General features: G+C 33.2%; 1 protein-coding gene across 3 annotated transcripts; it reads left to right on the top strand.

The window, feature by feature from the left end:
• Positions 1–1,486: 1,486 nt before the first annotated feature.
• On the top strand, positions 1,487–8,445 carry LOC145114064 (two-component response regulator-like APRR2). 3 transcript variants are annotated; one of them, XM_079050073.1, is made up of 12 exons: positions 1,489–1,732; positions 2,472–2,666; positions 3,620–3,699; positions 3,877–3,943; positions 4,033–4,079; positions 4,774–4,851; positions 4,940–5,392; positions 5,661–5,801; positions 6,066–6,323; positions 6,425–6,481; positions 6,786–6,845; positions 8,050–8,445. In XM_079050073.1, the coding sequence occupies exons 2-12, from the start codon at positions 2,537–2,539 to the stop codon at positions 8,206–8,208; spliced, it is 1,530 nt and encodes a 509-aa protein (XP_078906199.1). In that variant the 5' UTR covers positions 1,489–1,732; positions 2,472–2,536; the 3' UTR covers positions 8,209–8,445. The 3 variants fall into 3 exon arrangements, with proteins under 3 accessions (XP_078906201.1, XP_078906199.1, XP_078906200.1); XM_079050074.1 differs by lacking the exon at positions 1,489–1,732 and adding an exon at positions 1,738–2,227; XM_079050075.1 differs by lacking the exon at positions 6,786–6,845 and having other exon boundaries at positions 1,487–1,732.
• Positions 8,446–24,596: the final 16,151 nt, after the last annotated feature.

Here is a 24,596-nt window from a genome sequence, read left to right as displayed (position 1 = left end):
GGGAGCAATTGATAGCACATTGTTATTCATAAGGACTAAGGACCGTCACTGATCCAATTCTTGCTCAAATGTATGTTGATGACATAATTTTTGGTTCTACAAATGAGAATTGTGTGACGAATTTGGAATCATCATGGCTAACAAATTTGAGATGAGCATGGTTGGAGAGATCACCTCAGACTAAATCCAACCCTTGGTGGAGATTATCTGAAATATATGTTTATCAGTATCTTTAGGAAGTATTATATTTTGTAATAATAAATGAGTTGCAGTCTCGGCCTCATACCAAGTCCAACCTTGGTGGATTATCTCGTACAATTTTACATAATAAACAACAAACAATGTTATTTATATGTATAAATACGCTGATACTAAACACAAAAAAGAAAAACTCAATTAGAGTTCGAATAATTACAATAGATAAACACCACTTATATTTATACGAAAATACAAAAAAAAAAAATAGTAATATTTTTATTATTAAATAAGTGGTGCAATAATTACATCTTCTTTCTCAAATAATCTTAAAATGATAAGTGATAAAAAAATTTGATGGGAATCTTTTGAATTTGGAAGATGACAAAGAAAAAGTCCTTTGGAAATTGTGGTAAATATAGTGGCACGTAGGTGTCTTTCCCTTGTTGTGATAGATGGCTTCCTCTCGATTACAAGTCTCTATTTTTGAAATAGGATTTAATTACCTTTTTAACATTGTTATTTTTTAAAGATGCATATAGCTTAAAAGTCGCTGCTGTAAGTTCGTAGTGTCTTTGTCTATGACAACAAGTCCTTGACTTGTCCTCGGTACCTTATCTAAGTTAAAGATATCAACTAAAAAACAAACACTAAATTATTAATTCACGTTTCTACTTAAACCAATTGATACATGACAAAAACACAAATCTAGCTGCTGTAGCTTATGATTCGACATAAAATATCCCAATAATTATATTTGTAATGTGGTCGTTACAAAAATATGAATTCCATTATGAAATTCTTATTTGTGAAAGTAGCTATCGTTATATATCATTAGGTTTCGTAGAAGTCCCACTACGAAATTAGGGACCTCAATACCAAATTGTTATTTGATATGTATTTTGTGTTCCTGTGGATTTAGATTTATCGTTAGTAATGCGGATGTAATAATGATTTTAGAGTGTAACAAAATTTTGATTTTTAATAAAGTTTAAAACTTTGGCGAAAAATGTAATATGTAAATCACATATAATCTTGTAATAATATTTCAAAACATATAGGACCAAACGATATAAAGCATAAGTTGGTTCCTTTTACACAATAAATTGTATTTGTTTACAACTTTAAGAGTGTTTTATAGTTTGTTTAATAAAATCAGTAACAGCTGAAAAAAATACTTCGTATGGATAAAACAATGTCAAATAAGTTGATGTTTGTAATAGACTATCAATAAAAAACAAAATCAAAATCTTGGACAAACATATCTAAATATGGTGGTTGGAACAATGATAGATGTTCATGACCAATTAGTGCAGAACTTTTTTCCTTCTTTTTCTGCATATACTGATCATATCTCTCTCTCTCTCTCTCTCTCTCTCTCTCTCTCTCTCTAACACAAGGAAAGGCATAACAGTAGCGCCCATAGTTTTTCTTTAATCCTTTTAGTAAAGATCCTAAATATATATCTCCTTTTCTTGTTCATGTTTTTTCTTCAACTGGATTCACTTCTATATTTACTTCATTCGACGAATCAAGTGTAAGTTTAATTTCCGCTTTTCTCTCCCTTTAAACTTGCATTCATTTGTCAGCGTTTTTTACTGTATATTTACTTACCCTTTTGTGTTCTTCCTCTGACCTCTAAACCTTTCTTTTTTAAGCTAATCGTCGAATCTTTCTTGACAAATTCCATCTGTTGTTGTTTTGCCACACTGAATCTTCATTCCAAACACATATTAGATGCTCACATAAATAGAATCTTTTCTTGATTTCATGATTCATCTTTCAACGGAAGATTGTACTTATGTTAAAAAATATAAGATGCAAGAACTTCTATGTGTTTTGTATTCCGTCAGTGTGTGTGAATAATCGACATGTGATTTGCATCATGGGTTATGACCTACAAATATTATATGCTTTTTTTTAATACTTTGAGTCATTGTTAAAAGTGAATCTACTTTATGAGTATTTTTTTTTATATCTATGGCTATGCGTACTTATGATAAACAAGATGTCTTCAATTATGAATTCTCAGGTGAGGAAAGCTATTATGAGGAAATCATTTGCTGTATAGATTTTGCAATTTTTATCAATTAAAATATATGTTATATATATTATTATTCTATCATCAGATCAATTATTACTTCGCTCGAATGAGGTCCATATCTTCAACACTAATATATCTGATCACTGATCTACCCATCAAGATTCTAAAACATGCATTATGTTATGCGGATCCAAGACTGATGAAATTAACATCGATGTGAATTTTTATGCAGAGTTTATAAATGAGAAAATGATGACGAGTAGCGAGATCTGATGATATAAACGATGCCAGACAGCTATGGTTTGCACTGCAAATGATTTATTAGGGTGGAAAGATTTTCCGAAGGGTCTTAGAGTTTTGCTCCTTGATGAAGATATCAATTCTGCAAATGTAATAAAATCAAAACTTGAAGAAATGGATTATGTTGGTTAGTTACTTTAACTCCAAATTGTTTTTGATTTATTTAGTTGCGAATTTATTTATTGTGCATGGCTTTTGCACATGTTTAGTTGAAGTTCTTTACTTTGTTATAATTTCTGTTCTTGAGATTTTATTAGTCATGCTGTGCAAGAAAACTTTAAGAAAAAAAAAATCTTCTCGTTCCAGTCATATTCATTTTAATTCGTATATAATATGTTATAGATTGTATATACTCTCATATGAGGCACTACCGTGTTTGTTATAAGATTGAGAAAGAAAGTATAAAATTATTTTATGAGTTTTGAAGTAAATCTATTTACTTAAACAAATAATACCTCTAGCTATTTTAATAAATGAATCAAGTTATTGCCACTTGTCCATCTCATTATAACCTATTTCACATAAAAGTTAAATTACTAATCAGACATATTAAATTCTATGGATTATTAGGCAATACATTAGGAACCCTAATCCTAGCCAAAATTAAATTCGACACGCTAGGTCTTTAATTATATATTATTTTAATAAGGCCCCATTTTGCTTTCCGTTGCCACAAGCATATCGCCAATTCATTTTATCAGTTTGATTAAATTCTCTTAGTTTTGTCACATTACCACATGCATATTTAGATATCAAGTTTAGTTTATTAAATAAACTATAAGTATATTTACATAAACAGTTGAAATATTATCTTTCAAATAGGATCATGTTTAACGTTGTGATCCTGTTTAATATCTATATGTATGGTAAATCAATAAACAAACAATTTCGAACCATATGTTGCTACACTGTGATTCTGTTTAATAAAAGTGAAACATTTTGTTTATCTGTTATTGTATACCTTTAAATCTTTTATGACTACAAGGGAAAATTAGTCACAATTCCTTATAAGCTCTTTATTATCGCATATATTCACCGTATACGTTGGAGGTTATCTAACTTTGGCATTAAGGTGTACAGTTTCTGCTTTCTATAGTGAGAATGATGCATTGTCGGCGATTTCAGACAAATCTAAAGGCTTCCATGTAGCTATAGTAGAGGTATTAAGTTTTTTTGAATTTGATGTACTTTTTGACGACATGTATATTGATGGTGCTAAGTTTTCGAAAATTAATATTTTCCAGATATGGGTGTTACAAAGTGGTACCTTTTGAGCCTGTTCTTCATTTATTGGATACAGTTTGAAGTGTCTTATGTATTTTTACATTTTGTGACAGGTGAGAGCAGGTAACGAAGATGGAAGGTTTAAGTTTCTTGAAAGGGCGAAAGACTTGCCTACAATCAGTATGCCTCGTGAACCACTAATCTAAATTTGTATTATGATAAATCTTTTATACGAACATAAATTGAGATTCTTTCGGTTTTGATTGTAGTGACTTCAGATGTGAATTGCATCAGTACCATGATGAAGTGCATAGCAGTAAGTTTTATTCAACACAAGATTGTTTTTAAAGGTTAAATGCAATAAAAAGAAAAATACTTCCATATATTTGTTGATTACTGCATTGTACTGAGCATTGCACTATAAATAATCTACCAATGTCATCTAAATATAATGCAATTTTTCTTGCTATAGCTAGGTAGATTTTTCAAAGTACAATGTCCTAATAAAAAAAATAGTGAAAGTACAATGCTATATTTAGTAAATTTTTTTCAAAATCCAATAAGAATTTTTTTTGAGAATTTAATGTTGTAATGGGAAAAAAATTAAAATACAATGCTACAATGAACAAATATATGAAAGCATATTACTATTTCTTGCATTTAGTTATATTTTTAATACCCAACTAGTCTTAGGCAACTTTTCTGTTTTTTCCCTATTAAGTATCATCTTGAAAACTAAAGTTTAAAATACATTTGAGAAAAATAACAAAAATAAATATTAATGTGAACAAATTTCTTAAACTACGACAAAGTGAAAAAGCATCTTTTTTTCCGGACTATCTAAGTCATTCTTTATGTATTAAGTCAAAAAACACCCATATATGCTTAGCATATTAAATCATATATACTTACACAATAAATCTTATCCCCTTTAAGTCGAAAGGAAACAATATGAAAAGCGTTTTAATAAAAAAGTGTCAATGATCCCAATCCTGTGCTTTGTTTTCTAGCTTGGTGCAGTCGAGTTCCTTGAGAAACCATTGTCCGAAGATAAACTCCGAAACATATGGCAACATGTGGCTCACAAGGTTAGTAATTTTAATTTCTATAGTGAACTAATATATTCAATACCTTTCACCTATTTTTTGATAATGGGATTGTGAAAACTTCAAGCAGGCTTTCAATGCAGGACCTAAGGATGAAAATGAACTGTTGAAATCCGAGGAAGCTTTGATTCTTTTGGAAAAAGTAGGTATAAAGCAAGAAATCATTCAAAATAAAGAACACAATGAGGAGGTGTCAGTTGAAAGTGATAAGTATCCTGCTCCATCGACCCCACAGTTGAAGCAAGGAATGAGGCATGTTGATAATGAAGATCAAACTAATCTCTCAACTGAGAAAGAGTTTGTAGAACATGATGGTGAGTCCAAATTCGTCGAAATTACTTGTGATGATCATTTAGTTGTTGATAATGTTATGGAGACAAACTTCTCCAAGAGTTTGGAAGAGGGAATCAACAAGCCTTCAAGTAATGAATGTTGCCCCGATCCAATTGATGGTAAGAAGCAAAACGAAGTATCCAAGCATCCAATTTCACGTTCTAGTAAATCTGGTCGAAGAAAGGTCAAGGTAAAGATGATGATTGATATGCTTTTTTGATTAATCTTAAAATCATTGTGCCTCATACATTATGTATGAGGCACGTTATGCTCATACCTATATGTATGAGGCACATTGTGCATCTTCCTTATACATACTTGTATGTTATGTATGATGTAAATTGTGTTTCATATACTTGTAGAAAATCCATTGTGTAGGAGCCAACATGCATTGGTGCACCATGATTACATTTGTGTGATTCTATTGTTTGTGATTTTAAATAGGGTGAGTATTTCAGGTAGATTGGAGTAGTGAACTACACAAGAAATTCGTACAAGCCGTGGAGCAACTTGGTGTTGATCAAGCCATACCTTCACGTATATTAGAACTTATGAAAGTAGAGGGTTTAACAAGGCATAATGTCGCAAGTCATCTCCAGGTTAGAAAAAACATATGTTTCTTACACATGATATGACAGGTTGTACTGCATTTGGCATGCATTGTGGATAATTGTAGTTTTTCCCAAAATGGTGGGACACGGAATCGCTCTTGATCTTTTGTTTGTGAAAAAGATGTGAATGCCCTTCTCATCTTCATCGTCTCAAATAGCCCTAGAAAGCTTGTCCAATCCTATATCCTATATCTACTTCCATGATTGTTTTTATCTAAAACTAAACATATATTTTCGTTATAATTGAAGCAGAAATATAGATTACAACGAAGACATATTTTGCCCAAGGAAAGTGGCCGAAAATGGCCTCAAACTAGACACCATTCAACACCAAGAAACTACTATCCACAAAAGCCCATTATGGCCTACCCTCCTCCATATCATTCTAACCAAGTATATCCTACTTGGCCACCTCCACACAGCTACCCTCCTCCACCTCAGACGTGGGGCCCATCATATTATCCAGCATGGCATTCTTCTGTAAGTTGGTTGTGGAATCCCTATCCAGAGGTAAACTCGTCATTCGATACTAATATATCATTTTTGTCATTCTTCTGTAAGTCTATTGAACTTTAGGAGTTGATTTTGGGTGTGTCTTTGTCTTGTTCCAGACACAAGCCGAAACTTGGGGCTGCCCAACCATCCCATCTCACCCATCTTTCCCTCAAGTAAGTACGCTTTTTCTAATGGGGTAAATGCAAGAAATAACATTGTACTTTTATTTGTGTATTATAGCATCCTAGTTTAATTTCTTTAAATTACTTCATTTTTTTCTTATCCCCTACTACCATTTGAAAACTCTAACCTAATTATAGCAGTCAAAATTGTTTCGTATTTTGATGATATTGCTATATTTTATTGAAAGTTATAATAAACAAATCAATGAAAGTACTTTGCCATTTCTTACATTTAACCATTTTTTCATTGTTTGCATTGAATTAACAAAATATGTACTTATCAACGATTTTGCAGAATGTTTCACAATTTCAGAGTAACCGAACCATGCCAAATAATTCATTTGACCATTATCCGGTATTTACATTCACCATATCTTTATAGGGTTTGACTTTTATGGTTATAAAAATACTTCTCAAGTCAAGAATACCATAGATTTTTCAGCTTTGGAGGAAAATATTGATTGCTAAGTTAAACCTCATTACAAATGTCACATACTAGAATGATATTATTATCCGTAAGTCATGGTTAGAATTTTTGAGGTGAAACACAACTTCTGGAGTTAAAAATTCATATTGATCCTTTCTTTTTACTACAGTTTACTTCATAACCCCAAAAAATTATAACATAATCATCAACCTTGAAATATGGTGTCTTTGTTTGACCTCAAAATTTAAACATAAAAGTCAAAAGTCGTTGCTTCCGATCCATTGGGATTAGGCACCTTACCCCCTTAAACTAAATAAGTTATAACTTTTTCTAAGCTTGTTTTTGTAACTTTTTCTAAGTGTTATTTAACTATGAGTGATTTAGGGTTAGTCTTAAGTGTTATATATAGCACAAATTGCGAGAAATAACATGTTTTACTTTTTTTACTAATAAAGGTAATGTACCTAGTTTTTTTGACCTATAATAGAAATGTAAGAACATTTATTCACCCATAATAGCAATTTATAATTTTTTATTGAATATCGTAACTCATAATTGCAGTGTACATGGCCGGTCCTGAAGAATTAAATATTCTCAAAGGCCCAGGACAAACAAGAAAAAAATAGTCTTTATCGTTATTATAATTTTTTAATTTTAAATAAAAAATATATATAATATATAATAAAAAAATTTGTGCCCTGTACAGCTGCCCACTTTGTCCCCCTCAACGCCCCCATGGCAGTGTACATAGATTTCTAATACACGTAATCATGAGATATTTACAATTCCTTACCCATAATGAGAATATATTTACATTTCCTAACCGATAATAGCAATATATATAACAAATAAACTGCATTTCCCTGCATGAAATGTGAGTAGTAGCTTGTGACTATTGGTAAAAATATAAATAGTTGTTTCTTATGAGTATAACAGTAACAGAAGCTATATTTTTGTTATGGGTAACAAATATAATTAATTACTTTGCTATTATTGGTAAAAAAAAAAAAAAACAAAACAAAGTACATTTCTCATATTGAGAATGAGGATTATAATTTTTTCATATTCATATTCCATTTTTTGTCAGTGTATTGCATTGTTGTGACATATGGAAGTACTATAATTATTGTAGGGAGATGAAGTCATTGACAAGGTGGTGAAGGAAGCAATAAATAAGCCATGGCTGCCATTGCCTTTGGGCCTCAAACCTCCATCTACTGAAAGTGTCATATCAGAGCTCTCCAAACAAGGGATCTCAACCGTTCCTCCCAAAATCAACGGCTGTCATTGATGTTGATCCTGATGTCAGCCTCTGTACACAATTGATGTGTATGATCTCAATAAATTAACTCTGATCTTATACAATGTTGTTCACGAGAGTTCGATGATGTGGTTGTAAATAGATCTTGACTAAGCATTTGATTCGTGGGCCCACACATTTTGAATGTGAGCCCCACATATTGTGGGGCGCATGTTAGTGGTGGTGAATAACTGGCCATGTGTAATAAAGGTTGTACATCTTTGAAGAGATGCCTGTGGGTTGGGTTGGGTTGGGTGGGACTATAAAAGGGACGTGTCAAAAACTCAAAATGGTCCCATTTTTCATCTTAAAGTCTGCTACTTTGATTTTTCCTGACCAATACTTGATTGCTTATTGCTGTGTTTTAACTTTTTACAAGTGTCAAAAAAAGAATATCAGTTTTTTTCCAAATTAATATTTTTTTTCTCATGTTCCCCATATTTTCAGTTTTTCTTACTGTCATTTTATATTATTATTATTATTATTATTATTATTATTATTATTATTATTATTATTATTTCAGTTTTTTATTGTCTTTTATTTTAAATCAGGTTTTTAGTTTATTTATTTCAGTTTTTTTTTTCTATTTTTTTAATATACGTTTAAAATAGTTGCTTTGATGTTATTTATACAAATTATAACCATTTTGAACATCAAATATTAACCATCTTAAATTAAAACTACCATTACACATATATTTTTTTAGGTGCAAAAACTCCAACATTAAACATTAAGTGTTTTTAAGGTAAAACCCACCAACAATTGTTCGTTAAAAAAAAAAAATTATCAACAACTTTGTTTAAAGCAAACTCAAAAACTTTACAATTAATATATGATGGAAATTGTCTAGTGTATATAGTAAATTATGTCCAAATTCTTAGATTCGTTATCAGAACGTAAAAGCCATGCCGACAAAAATAATACCTCAAGAAATATAGATACCGGTGAATAAATGTAAGAAATTATATGAGAAGAGTATAATTTTTTTTGAATTATTTTATTTTTTTTATTTTTTTTATTATTATTTTTTTGTAATAGATAATATTGGACTTTTTTACCTAAACAATATTATATGTTTAATGTTGGAGTTTTTGCATCTTAAAAAACATTATATGTTTAATGATAGTTTTAATTTAAGATGACTAAAATTCATTATTTAAAATGGTTTGTATAATTTATACAAATAACATCAAAGCATCTATGTTTAATGTAAATTAAAAAAATATAAAAGAAATTGAAATAAAGAAAATAAAAAACTAATATTAAAAAAAGACAATAAAAAACTTAAATAATAAAAATATATATATTTAAAATAAAAACATATTAAGGAAAACTGAAAAAATAGAGGAAAAAAAAACTAGTTTCATAAATATTTTTCAAACCAGATTGGTAAATATTTTTTCAATATGGTAAAAAAAAACTCCCCTTTGTTTTGGAATTTTATTTATGGACTATGAGGCTATTTAATTTTTAAAATTTTTTTTAAAAAATAATTACTTCTGACCACTTTTAGTTGCGTTGCGCAACACTTGTCATTTCACAGCTGTTTGTTTTTTAAAAGTTTTTCTTACTTAAAAACTTATATGTGTGTTCTGTACCATATATCATTGGACTTGCATTTTCAAACCACTTCTTAATGCTTCTAAACCTAAAAAACGGACATATCAGCATACGTTGCTTCCATCTTCTTCATTCTTCCATATGATATTGTCTCATCTAGGCCGCATGAACTCTCGTTGTCGCAACCTAATTTCTTGTTGCAGTCTCACAACGTTGTCGCCTCGTCTGCCTCAACCCTTCTTTCTCCGTCATCCCACCAATACAACCTTTGTGAAGCATCGATAAGACCCTTTCTTTTTACATATCCTAAAATCGATTTTTGTTATGCTAATTTATCAAATCAATTTTTTGTTTTATGATTTGTTGAAATGATTTTTCTGATTTGCTAAAATGCAATACGCTTGCTGAAATCAATTTTCTGATTTGATGAATGTCATAGATTGAAGTTCTTGTTGAAATTGTTTTTAATTTTCTTAAATCGATTGAAGTTCTTGCTAATTTGATGAAATCAATTGAAGTTCTTGTTGAAATTGTTGAAATCGATTGATTTTCTTATTTGATGAATGTCATAGATTTGTATGATTTTTGTTATGTTGATTTGCTTGTATGCTAATGTTGCTGAAATTTCATAGATTATAGATTAATTTCATCAATTAAAGTTCTTGTTATGCTGAAATATCATTAATCTTTGCTAAAGTTCGTTAATTTTATCAATTGATGTTCTTGTTATGTTGAAAGTTCTTGTTATTAGGTTATGTTTGCTAAAATATGAATTCCATATGTTTTTTGTTATTAGCAATGTGATATAAACATATATGGACCAATGACCAGATACAATGCTTATTGCAAACTTGCATTGAAGAAGTAAACAATGTGGGTAGAAAAGAACTAAGTTTGCACAAAGACTCATGGAACAAGTTAGGAAGAGTTATTAAGGAAAAGTATGGTGTGGTTTTGACTCAAAGGCAATTGAAAAACTCTTATGAAAATATTAAAGCCAAATACATAGGATGCCTATATTTGAAAAACAAAATTAGCAACCTTTACAATCCTCAAACAAACACTTTTAACTTAATGGCCAAGGAGGGACCATTAATATGAGAGAGATGTGGATAAATGTGCCCAGTGATCTCGAAATATTAAGAGGATGTATCAAGATAAATGCTACAAGTTTAGGAGTTGTAAAGGACGGAAAGATTGTCCTTTTGGTTTAATTGCTTGTTTTGCTTAGGTTTAATTGTTTGTGTTGGAACTACTTGGTTATATTTTTTGCTACTTGAATTTGGTTAATGTTATGTTATTTACTACTTGAATTTTAGTTAACATTATGTTTTTGCTACTTGAATTTTAGTTAATGTTATGTTTTTTCCTACATGAATTTTGGTTAATGTTATGGTTTTTGACTTGAATTTTGGTTAATGTTTTGCTTTAAAGTTCTACTTTTGTTGATTAATAGGTTCATAATGGATCACAATCAAAAGATATTTGTCGTAATTCTAATGTACTTGTATGTCCACTATTTTTGGAAGAGAGGTGTGAAACGAGTGTGGGACAATGATTCGGAAATGACGGGACATTAATTATAACATTTTCATTTCTGGTAATTTTTTTTCCTTTTAGCCCTTCATTTTAAAACCCTTGTAATTTGGTCCCCAGCTGAGTACGTTGGGCGTACTCTAGGAGTACGTTGGGCGTACTGGCTCGTTGGATTGGTCGCGGAGGCAACCAAGTACGTGGGGCGTACGTGGAGGTACGCGGGGCATACGGTCATCAGGGGAAAACCCTAATTTTTAGGGTTTGTTCCCTATTTAAACACCTTAAGTTGCTTATGGACTTTCTTATGGCCAGCCTCCACCTCTCCAAACCTTAAGAACAAAATCCTAAGTGTCTTTTGAGTGTTTTGAGCTTGGAAGTAAACTTTGAAGGTGTTTTTGGTAATCATGAAGGAAGAAGAACTCTTGGAAGTTGCATTGGTGTGGCTAGAGCTTGTGGATCCAAAACCATCACCAACTTGGAAAGCGTTTTTAGGTATAAAGCTCTTAACTTGATGGTTCATTTTGATAGATCTAGTTAGAGCTTGTTTTTGTGCTTTCTATGGTCTTTTAAGTCATGCATGAGAGTATTAGCTACTCCAGAAGCTAAGGATGGTAGGATCTTAGCATTTTTGAGATCCCTTTTTCATAAAAATGCAATATTGGTGTGTTATATTGAACCATGCATGAGTTAGGGTTCTTATTACTGGTTTTATTGAGCATTGGGTCCCATTAATACATGCAAAGGAGTAAAGTTGCCAACTTTACATGTTAAGACATCATTTAGGATCAGATCTGAGAATTGGACTTAATGGCTTAACCGATTAAGCACTTAATAGTGAGTTGGTTTGGCTGTAGAGTACGATGTGCGTACCCAGCTCATACGCAACGTTTACTAGCCAAGGAGGCCGTACGCAGGGCGTAAGTCTGAGTATGTCGAGCATACTCAACAGCCATTAACATTTGTTGACTTTTGAGATTTGGGCCATATTTGGACTACTTGGGTTTTACGCTTTGTTAGACCACTAGTCTTTCTGATTTTGGGTTATTGTTAGGCTTTGGTCCTTCTTGGATTTGGGCCCATAATGGGCTTTGGGCATCATTTAGGAATTTGGGCCATATTGGGCGGCGCCCGATTATGGTTTATGTGTTGATTATTAATTAGGGTATTATTTGATGATATTTAGTGTAGAGGTTTCCCAGATCAGCAGTGCGAGCATTTATCTGGTTATTTCAGCAGTTTGAGGTGAGTTTCCTCCAAGTGTTTAGTGGGTTGTGTTGGGATTTCTACGCATCAAATACACTTAAAACTAGGTAGCGAAAAAATCGAAACTACGATATACCTAAGTGTACATGCAACCTATGGATCTATGGTTTCATGCTAATTACATCTACCCTAGAAAACATAAACATACGGAAGAAAACATTCCTCTTATGTAGCCCTTGATCTCCGTGCTTGAGATCTCGATCCTCCATGAAGTTGCTTAGATAAGAGGACCCAAATTAGAATCCCTCTAATGGTATCACACCTAATGACACCAAAGAGTGAAATAAAATAACTAGGAGAATGGTCAATTTCACAAACCCAAAGAGTGTTAGAAATTGTCCCTAAGCGGGGTAGGAAGAAGGGTTGGTGAAACTTCAAGCCAATGTGCAAGGAAGAATGAAATCCCTAAGACCCTATTTATAGCCTTGGATCTGTTCTTAGGTTTTGTACTCTTTTCCATGTGGGATGGGAGCCTAACCACGAAATTTACTCATTCTCCCATGTGGGATGGAGTGATTTTCATCCAACCCTAATTCCATAAGGGTTCTGGAACATTCCTAATTAACCAACTATCGATTAATGAATATTCAACCCTTTTAATTAATTAAACTGCTAATTAATTCCCAAAATATATTTCCAATTAGTTTCTAATTAACTATTAACCATAATAATTAATAAACCAATTTCTCCTGTAGTTATTCTACTCAATTTGGGTCTTGAGGGCAACCCAAAAGGACCCTGATATTATTAGAAATATTACCAATAGTTAATGACCTTAGACACTTTTTCAATAGTCTCCCACTTGGACAAGTCATAAACTATACATAGACCAATATTTCTCCAATAATCAATAGAGAGTTAGCCATCAAATGCAACTACCGAACTCTTGAACTAATCAAGATTCAACCTTTAGATAAGTAATCAACTATCCCTTCGTTCTATGATATCTGTATGAATTAGAGACATGGATAATGGTCAATCTCAGAATTCAATATTGTGTTTCCCGATATACATTTGTGACGACTACATCTGACTAATAAATTGAATACATCAATTCCAGTCAGGGCTCGGCCAAGCACTTTAGAAGTCAACACCAAATTATTAAGCGGCCCACAGATATCGCTTCTCTTGTTAAGGTAGAAGGAACAAATAAACTTCGACTACATAGTTTTTGTCTATTTCATCATTTCATACATGAACATACCCTTTATGACTACCAGTTACGGATAGCGTTGGAGTAAACCAATGCATAACATAATCATAGAGCAAAACCTCACATGTATCTAGGTTTGAAGAATAGAAGATATTATCGTCTTAGAATTACTCGTGACTGAATTCATGAAGTAATCTCTAAGCATGGGTTGGTCCAATACTTAAATCTCTATTATGTACTCATGAGTGTTAGCGCAATCTCTATAATATGCCCACTCATTACGGACAATCCACTAATATTCATGACAGTCTTGAATCACTACTTACTTCCAAGAGTATGACAGACTGTAGACGTTTAAGTAAATTAATACTCAGGAAGTGGGTTCCAAACATGCAAAAGGAGAACACAATGATAACCTAATTGAAATGACTGAACTCCACCATATATTAAGATCTCCACTTAATAATCTCCAAATCAAATTTAAAACTTATACTGCTTAATTTCTTAAGTTTAAAACAAACTAAACTAAGAGTGTTTAAGCCAATTCATTTGCAAATCTAATGCATCTCGACTGTAAGTCCCTAAAATGGCTTTGATGTATCAATCAGATTCACTTGATGGTGCGGAATCCCAATCAAGTGAATGATGCAAGATAGAATAGAGAAGAAGAACAAGAACAAAAGATGATTAATCTTCAAATGCATATTATATTCAATATAGTCTGGTACATAAGATTCACACACACATGGTTCTATCTTTGTTTCTCTCTCTAAAACACGTTCCAACAATATGGAAGCCCTTCCTTGAACGTTCCCTCCTCTCTTGTAACTTGTTTCGTGTAACTCCCTTACACGCCCCTAAGCAACACTATTTATACTTGGACTAAAATACAAAGCCCAAACCCAAAGGCCTGACCGATATCACATGTGATTTCGGTCCAAACAACAAGGAAACTCAAGGGCATTTCGGCCCTAGGCCGAAAACTATAAAATGCCTAGAAAAGCAAAGTATAAACCATAAATTTAGACCTAAAAATCTCCCCCTTGGTTTATAGCTTTCTTTTCTTTTGACCTAACAAAATCCCCCTGGGTTTGAAGGTTTCTTTTCTTTTCAATCTTCGCTTTGTGCTTGGCTTCAGTTTTTATCTTCGATTTCTTCACAACTTCAAGATGGACATATGAATGTCTGCATGAATGACTTCATCTTGAGCAGTTGGACTTTTCTTCAAAAATTTGACTTTGAACGCACATTGGGTGTGGAGGCTTCTTGTAAGGATTCTTGAAAAACAGCACTTTCAGCTTTGAGAATCTTCAGAGAAATTAATAGAGAGACCGATTCTTCTGGATCACATCAGCAGGTTCATAGATAGTAGCAAATTGATTGAGGAGGCTTCAATTCAATTCGTCACATAATTTCAAGTACAGCTTCACCATGCTTCTGGGGTTGAATGATTGAATGTTGAAAAATAATCTTCACTTCTTGTTCTTTCAAATGAACGTTCTCCAATGATCACCATTGCGCCTTGAGAAGTAACAAATGACTAAAAAGTCCCTGTGGATCACAGAGATAAAAAAACCCTTCTCACCACAGTTTTTCAAGGACCCAGCCTTGCCTCAGATGGAGACTTCTCGTAGTATCTGTGTGAAAGTATAGTATCCTTGAGTCTCTTCTTCCTTTCAATTCTCCTTGAGTCTTTTCTTCCTTTGAGTTCTCGTTTTAAGACAAATGAAATTTTGAGATAAAAACAAAACTAAAAATAAACTTAGCACACAATAGAAATAACTAAGAAATTAAAAGAAAAAGAAAAATACACTCAAAATAAAATATTTTTGGATATTTTTTTTAATTTTCTGAAAGGAAATAAAACAGAAATAAACATATTTTTGGATTTTTAATTTTCTGATTTTTGTTTGATTTTTAATTAATTTTTTTAATTCTCCCCCTGAATTTGTGCATAGAGGAAAACTATGAACGAATTTAACAAAAAAAAAATAATAACTAAATTTAAAACTTTTTGGGATCAAAGTTGTCAAGCAATTCAATATCGTTTATCAGCACACGCCTGCATGTTTAGCTCTGGTCAATCACCAATATTGTGGTCCACTTAAACACAAAGGATATTGACAAATTGGACAAATTATAGGTGACAAGACATTGCAACTATATTCCTAAATAGACCATTTAGCTGACAACGACCAAGGATATTGTTGCCCACTTAAATTCAGCAACGAGATCTACAGACAACCTTTAGTTAATTCAATTTTAAGTGCACTAGAACGTGTTCCCCAGTTCACGACATACCCTAGCAATAAAGGAATTCCAAAGAGCTCTTTACTTTAGGTGAGTGCTCAATTATTTGTGAGAGAAGTTTGATATAGAGATGCATATGTTGTATCCCAGGTCGGATGTCTTCCAATCACGCAGAGGGAACAACATATGACTAACACATATAGAGGGTTAGAGAAATAGAAAGGTGCATATGCTGTGTCCCAGGTCGGATCTTCCGATCATGCAGAAGGGACATCATATGACTGACATAGATAGATAGAGAGAAACATAGATAGAGATGCATAGGAATAGAGTGCATATGCTGCGTCCCAGGTTGAATCTTCCGATCACTCAAAGGGGGCAACATATGAATGACAGAGAGGATAAGAAAGAAAAAAAATTTCACACAGACCTACTTTATCAGAACCCCCCAGTCACCCTATCAGCACCAGAATTAAGGACATAAGTCTGTACGTCGAAGAAGTGTTGAGCCACAGTTCTAGATGATAATTAACTTTAATGTATCTTGCAGGCTCCCTTGTTTATCTCACTGCTCAATCTATCCAAGCGCCATATGCTCAATCCAAATGAAACTATCTAAGTCCAGATGAGTTAACATTGTCAAGTCCTTTCATTTTCAGCTATGTCTAGTCCTTTTGAATCCTTCGTGCCTACCAGCACATTGAACACAGAGTCTAAACAATTCAGTTTCAGTGCATTACACGCCTCTCATATTGCCCTTTAGCACTAAACTTCATATCACTTCCCAAAAATACTTACAAAAGAAATCATATTTTTGTATTTTCGATTTTATAATTTTTTTTTGATTTCTCCCCGTTAATTTGTGCATGGGGAAGAAAGAAAACAAAATAGATGCGCAAATTTTAAAGAAAATTGTCTTCAAAACGAATCATTTTATGAAAAACTTAAAAGTATCGAGAAGAAAACTCAAACCGTAATTTAGCAATTGACTTTGCATCCAAATGATCTGAGAACAACACGCAGATGCAGCAACACATTCAGCCTCAACTGTGTTTCAACTCCGGAACGAAGTTAAGATATTCAACACGCCGTTAAATGAGATCCCCATTTATGATCATTTCCTTCTTCCTTCCCGCAAAGGACACATGCTCTCAATGAAGATTCTGAATGTCAAACATATGAGAGATGTCTCCTATCATGTGTCTGGAACAGTCATTATCAACAAACCGAAGTATGATGATATTCCTCCATAGCTGCCCCAGCACAGAGTGCAAGATTAGTTAATCCTTGGAACCCAGTCCATTTTGAAACTGGGTTGACCTTTATCATCTACGCAAGGTACTCTCTCCCATGACATATCCTGTTTGTCACACACAGAAGATGAAGAAATGTTAGAATCATTAGAAGATTTGGGAGTGTGAACCTTTGGTACTCATCTATAGTCGGGTTTAACCCATTTCTTATTTGATCGGATGGATGCCTTATCACTTGCTTTAGAACTTGAAACCGAACGTCGAGATTGAAGGGTTTTGAGCATTCTAACACTTGTAAGGTGTACATGCAACCCGAAATGCTTTAGATCTATGTCTTCTCTAATATACATGCAAACTTTCAACATTCCAAAGCATCATCCTAACTAGCATACAATGGAGTATCTATACTACAAAATTCTAGTTAGATGACATACCTTTTGTTGTTGCTTTCTATCCTTGATGTATTTGGCCTTTAAGAACTTAGCACCAATAGTGTGAATGCCTCAAATGGAATCACAACACACCTACGACAAAGGATAACTTGAGAGAGAATGTCTTGCTCTAGAAATCGTCTCTATGACTCTTCCAAAGATCACTAGTTACCATTTCACCAACCAAGGGGCTTCTTATATAGTGTGGCACAACTAGGGTTATACCATGCAAACCCTAATGTGCATGACTTTCCACATTCCTTAGGCTCCATGGGTTTTAACTTCCATGGAGTATCCATGGGTCACCACATGGGTTTAGCCCAACATAAAGAACTATGGATCATAAGCCCACTTTATAAGAATGAATGATTTACACAATTAATCCCCATATATTTAATTAGTCTCTTTTGATCACTAAATTAATTCCAATTTAATTCTTGATCAATACTAATTAAATAATATGATTTAATATTAATATATTAGAACTTATAATATATTAATAAATCATAAATAACCTCTTCTCAAAAGTTCATCCTATCAAATTGTCCTGATGATATGTAACCCAAATGGACCATGCTACTCTCGGGTCAAGTACATACCAATTATAGTTATGGGCTTAGACACCTAATCCAACAGTCTCCTACTTGGATAAGTCTAATAACTATTATTGCAAGTACGACTCCACAACCCGACTAGCAATCGTAGCTCTTAAAAGCCGTTGTCGAACTCTGACCTAGTCAATGGCGCGTCCATTAGATAAGGGACCATATATTCCTCCATTCTAGATATCGTATGGACTGAGACACGGATTTAAAATCATTCTCTCTGTCCATCTGTTGTTTCCCGATTTCCGATTTATGATGACCGACTAATTGAACAAATCAAATCAGTCCAGCCTTGGCCAAGCACTTAGGGGTGTCATCACTAAATCATCGAGGGGCCCACATATATCGCTTTTATCCCTTCAAGGGTAAAAGGAATGGATAAACTTTAACTCATATGCTTGCTCTATCTACTCATCAAGTCACAAACAACGATACGTTTTATAACACCGAGTTAAGGGTGCATTTACATATCATCAATGTGAAACCGACTTGTAAACTGCAACTCACATCTCTCCGTTTAAAGAATATAAGATATTATCGTCTCACATTCACTCGTGATGAAATCCATGAAGTGATTTAGATGAGCGTGGGTTGAATCCAATACTCGAATCTTATTCCTGGAGTACTCACAAACAATGCAGTTATGTCTAAAACACCTAGACAAACTACAGACCCATTCATGACAGTCTTGCCTCAATATCTACTTCCAAAGTATGATTAACTGTGGATGGTTTGAATAAACTAGTTATTCGGGAAGTCAAAGCATGCAAAGTGAAACACAAGAATAATACTAATCCTATATGGCCCAAAAACTTTTGAGTCCCATATTGATTACTCATTATTCATTGTATAATGTTTCGAATAATCAACGTAATACTTGAATTAAAACAATAGTCATACCATGCTCCAAGCATGCACACTATGTTTGTCTAAACAATAGTTATGCCATGCTCCAAGCATACACACTATGTTTGTCTATGGTCCTTACTCTGTGAAATAAATCATTTGACAATATTTCAATGATGCTCATTTCACAATGCCAAATCCTTACCGTAAATGTAAGAGTATCAAATTCTTGCCATTTACTGTAATATTTTAGATTCTAAACTTATATGCAATGATCCTCATGTAATGACTATGCACAAAGTCACAGAGACTTGGCAACAGACATTAAAAAGTATTCCAATGGAGATTGTTACAGGACAATTCCATGGAAGCGAAGTCTCAAATTCAAAGTACATTCCTTTGAACATCCTTCTTGCATAAAAGTTTCTAACCACAGATTCTTAATATGCAACACCCAATATGAAAACATTCCATATTTGTCATATGACAACTCATTATTGATAGAATATTTTCTATTTATAATGATGTCGATATAGTCCATCCATTACTATACTTCCAACTGCCCTTAAGTGACCAATCCTCGATGAACCTTAGATTGTCATTTAACAATTGTCTAACCACTTTAGTCATATCCGGTTCTACCTCTTTTTTCCCTCTTAATGCCCTAGGCATTTGGAAAATATTTAGATCAGATGAATATTATAGCACATGTAATCGATCCTATACCCGAAGCATATAGGACACGATTCATGATGTCTTACATAAAGACATGATACTTGATTAGTCTTTTGCTATAATATTTCTATTTTCCATGTTCTCATCATTCGAAATATGAAAAGGGATGTCGTAATCATAGTCGAATTTTGAGAACGTAATTAACACATCCATATATAGAATTTCCTTATGTTGAACCATTCCAACATAAGATTCATATATATTTTTGACTAAATCTGATTAAAATCTCAATCTAAGCTTTTCGATTTGAAATGAAGTATGAGTTCCTCTCCCTTAATTATAGCAAAACAACTTTTCAAACCCTGCAACTTGCGAATTGAAACTTTTGTTTTGTATAATTAACATTGCTAACTTGCAACATTCATGATAATTGATTATGTTCCCACTAGCATAATAACATTTATGCTCCCACTAGCTTTGACATGTACCCAGAAATCAGTTGGACTTCTAGAAATCAATACTTATTGACTTTCATTACCAAAGTTCAGATTTCTGATACGAGATGCTTCGATAAGACTTTATCTAGGCTTCTCAAAATCATACACCTTTTCTTAGATAGCTCACATGTGTGTCTTAACAATTTTAGAACTTACAACAATAAGTCTCAAATGTTTAGACCTTTTTCCATTTCTCACAATTTAAATTATGAAGAGGTATCCCGTAATCATAATTGAATTGGAGAATGCAAATATCACAATTCTAACTCCTTAAAATCTACTTAGTGAAAGTGTTTCCTCACAATCATTTTCATGAATCGGAGAGAAACCTTATGACACTTAGATTTTATGGTGTATGTGTTCCTATCCATGTGAATTTGTCAAACCATAATCAAAAGACAAGGTTAGTGACAAATCCAAATTGAACTTGTTCAATCTTAATTTCTTGCCACTTGGCAGCACAAGGGCCTACCATTGCTTCCAGGTTGTTATGCAAACAATTGAGAACTCATAGAACTCACATGCATAGTCAACTTTAACTGGAATGGGCACAGAAACAAGAATATGTCAACACGATCGGTTACAAACCTCAAGTCGTATGCTAGTGTTTAAAATTAGGTTTATTCTCGATTAGTTCTTAAAACTTGTCAAGATCTTTAAGACTCCCACTGACCTCTTGACATATAAGATTCTCTTGTCATGAACCATTCCTTGACAAAAAAATATTCAAGAGTCCTTGCAGATTCTTATCAAGACAAACACTTTACACAATTGGTCTTAGTTGGTCTTTGTTTTATCCAAAACATCACAACTTACCAATTTCAAATGTACAAGAGTATAAACATGTTACTCTACATTTGGTGAGTGTTATGAACCTTTCTTAAGATTGTGTCACTCAAGGCACAGTCTTGGATTATGACTCTAAGACTCGATTTGGAACGAAGTATGATTCACCTTTTTGATTTAACCATTCCAACAATTCATGATTCCTCTTCTTAGCCATACGAATGCACTAAAATATTCTTAGAGGATCAAATGTGACATGGTTTTCATAATCATTATGATGATCATAAAACACGATGCTCAAGTACTCTCCCATCTTTTCAGATTGGAGAAACTTTTATCTTTCTGCCTATTTGATTCTTCTTATTCGTTCTGCTACGCATTGAAGTCTTTTCAATGACTCAGAATTATACTTAAACTTGTAAGCATAATCATTTTTACTAAACTTTAGTAAAATATGACGAATAGTTATATCGATCTTTGTGGTGGACCTGACCAGCACACAACCAAGTGTATCCGATCCCCTAGTCCTTCACTTGAAACACATATACATGTGAACAAGGAATTAGTCTTAATTTTCCAAAAATGAAAATTCTCATTCATCACACAATACAAGTTGCATGATTCCAAGTTTCTATCCAACTGAAACTTGGGTGATGAGAATCTTTCTTTATTTGGTAATTATGACACAACCACAGACGAAAGAATCAAATCCATATTGCTAATAATAGAAACATACAAACATCAATTTTCACAAATGCCATTGTAAGGAAACTTAAAAATAAGACAAAAAATAATTATTAAAAAAGTGCGGAAAACTTTTCCTTACAATGAAATTACAAATGAAAATTATGTTATAAAATATTTCTTAGCAATCTATCATAACTCCCAAGCAACAGCTCAAAAATACGATCATCGAATCAGGCGATCAAAATCCATCTCTTCGCTATCAGATTCAGCTTACTCTTCCTTTAAGCTTCCTTTCTTTTCTTTGATTCTACAAAACATCAAGGTGCAACCTAGTCACATCATGTATTAAGAATCTACAAATAGGAACTTAATAGAGTCAGATAGTGGACTTCCCTGAAGTAGAACCATACATTCTGATTAAACTTCACATGCAGTCAAGGCAGCTTCTCTTCCAATGTCCCTTTTCTTGGCAATAACACAAACATATTCTCTTGGAATGGTACACGGGACAATCTCATACTTAACCTTTCTCTTTACCATTTGGTCAACCGAGCTGACTATGGGCGATCCCTTTGCATTGGGAAGAGAAGACTTTTCTGGACTTCCAATGTTTCCATTGTCAATGTCCATGGAAGTTTGGGAAGTAGATCTTCCAATCAACTTTGATTTTCCAGTGCGCCAAATCATTCCTGATTCAGCATGAACAAGCAAATATGTTAAATCAATAAGGGTCATGTCGTGATCTCCCATATAGTAGTCCTTAAAGAACCCGCTATATGACTTAGGAAGTGATCGAAGAACCCAGTCAACAGCCAACTTCCTTGAGACAACGACACCTAACTCTCCCGGCTTGTCAATGTGTGACTTCATCTCCAAGACATGTGCATACACAAACCTTACATCTTGGTGTTTGCTAGCCAATAGGGTTTGAGTGACCTTAAACTTTTCAAGTCTTTGAACTTGTGGGTTAGGGAGAATTATTGGAGGGGGTGGAGGAAGTGAAGTATGATTTCCAGTCCCATTAATGTACGAAAAAGGGATTAATCTTTCACCTCAATCGCCATGTGAGACATCATCTTCATTAGAAAGGCCTTTTCCAAAAGGATAAGGAAGACCATAGTTGTCTGAACTTAGACATTTATGAGGGAAAAATTCAAGTTTAGTTTATTTTAGTCCTTAATATAACACCCAACATGAAATATTAAGGATAGGACTCAACACAATATTTTACAATTCGGAAGAGGGATGCCGTAATCCAATTGCAAAATATTTGAAGGTAGGTAAATGACGATTTACCAATTTCCACCACGAAAAACGAAAAAGAATTCTAGGTTTTAAGTGAATTGAAACTCCTAGATCCTTTGAGATTCATTGAACTTTTCAATGGCATGTTTAAATCTCAATTGTGCCCTTCAAGTTTGTGACTGGGATGCCGAGGATCACAAACAAGGTGTGAATAACCATGCAAATTAGCTTGGTACACCCAATGTTACAAACCACCTAATCAATGTGCCGGTTAACCACACACGCTCCATTGATCTATGATTAACATCAAGCTACCCTTTGCCACACACTGGCAGTCCCATATTAGTGTGTCGATTAACCACACACGCTCCACTAACGACTTAACAAGGTGCAAATGGCAATTTCATGGGTTAGCACCAAATTCACATTTTTCCTAAAGTAACTAAGATTGGGAATTTAATAAAAGTTTAGTTACTTTATAGTTATCATTATACTTTTAATGAAAATTAATTTCATGTCAAACCCGTTCGGCTAACGACCTCCATCAGTCAAGGAAGCGGTGGGTGAGAGTGGACACCCATTAAACTGCCATTTTATAGGTAGTAACCTTATACCCCCCATATAGACCGGCTTCGTGAATGAGGCCTACTAACGTTAACACTGACTTTACTTTTATACACATATATAAATATTAAACCTATACTATTATAATAGTATAAGGGTTGAATTTTAAACTTTTAAAATTCTAGGGTTTGGAACTAAAGTATTCAAAAGGTGAAACTTTACAAATTCCAAAACTTGAGGGCAAGTTTTGAAACTTGTTAAAACTTTTCAAATTCATAACTTATGAGTTTAATATAGGTTTTATGAAAAGACTTTTGACATTCCATAACTTGAGGACAAGTTATGGAGTTCATAAAACCATTTATGGGAAAAAGACTCTTCAAGTTCATAACCTATGATTTTAATGATCTCTTTAAAAGGAAAACTTTTCATTTTCCATAACCTGATGAGAAATTATGGAATTCATCAAAACCTATTTAGATCAAAAAATTCTAACAAGAAAATCAAACAATTTGCCTATGATCTAGATTAAACTCATAAGAACTAGACAATTCATATCAAACAAATTTCATGTAATTAGCCTAACCATATAACCTAATACAAAACATGAAACTTTGACAATTATCTTTTAAATTGGATAATCATGATCATTACCACATCAAAAACAAGTTTATAAGTTCAAAATAAGTTTAGAGTAATGATCCTAGTCCAATTCCAGCCTCAAAACTCGAAATTCTGCATCCAGGAGCACCAACTCGTCGAGTGTATGAACAAACTCGGCGAGTTGGTCAGGTTTGTGAGGGGACTCGACGAGTCCACTGTTCAGACAGCAGAAAATCGATTTTTTTCAAGCTTTGAAAGCAAGAAACATCAAGTATATTGGAAAACAACGCTAGGCTCTGATCCCACTGCAGGTTTTGAGCATTCTAACACTCCTAATGTGTACATGCAACCCTAAATGATTTGGATCTATGTTTTCTCTAATATACATGCAAACTTTCAACATTACAAAGCATCATCCTAACTAG

Source organism: Lactuca virosa, chromosome 5 (genome assembly GCF_052849685.1).
Source record: "Lactuca virosa cultivar CGN04683 chromosome 5, Lactuca_virosa_CGN04683_v6, whole genome shotgun sequence".
NCBI classification, from domain to species: Eukaryota; Viridiplantae; Streptophyta; class Magnoliopsida; order Asterales; family Asteraceae; genus Lactuca; species Lactuca virosa.
The sequence above is the reverse complement of the archived record's forward strand: the minus strand, read 5'-3'. Positions and strand labels throughout refer to the sequence as shown.

Excerpts from the sequence above, each read along its gene's own strand:
- LOC145114064 (XM_079050073.1), top strand. The coding sequence starts at position 2,537 with ATGGTTTGCACTGCAAATGATTTATTAGGGTGGAAAGATTTTCCGAAG. Across the intron at positions 5,802-6,065 it reads ATGTCGCAAGTCATCTCCAG|AAATATAGATTACAACGAAG; the intron begins GTTAGAAAAAAC and ends TAATTGAAGCAG. Across the intron at positions 6,324-6,424 it reads TGTGGAATCCCTATCCAGAG|ACACAAGCCGAAACTTGGGG; the intron begins GTAAACTCGTCA and ends GTCTTGTTCCAG.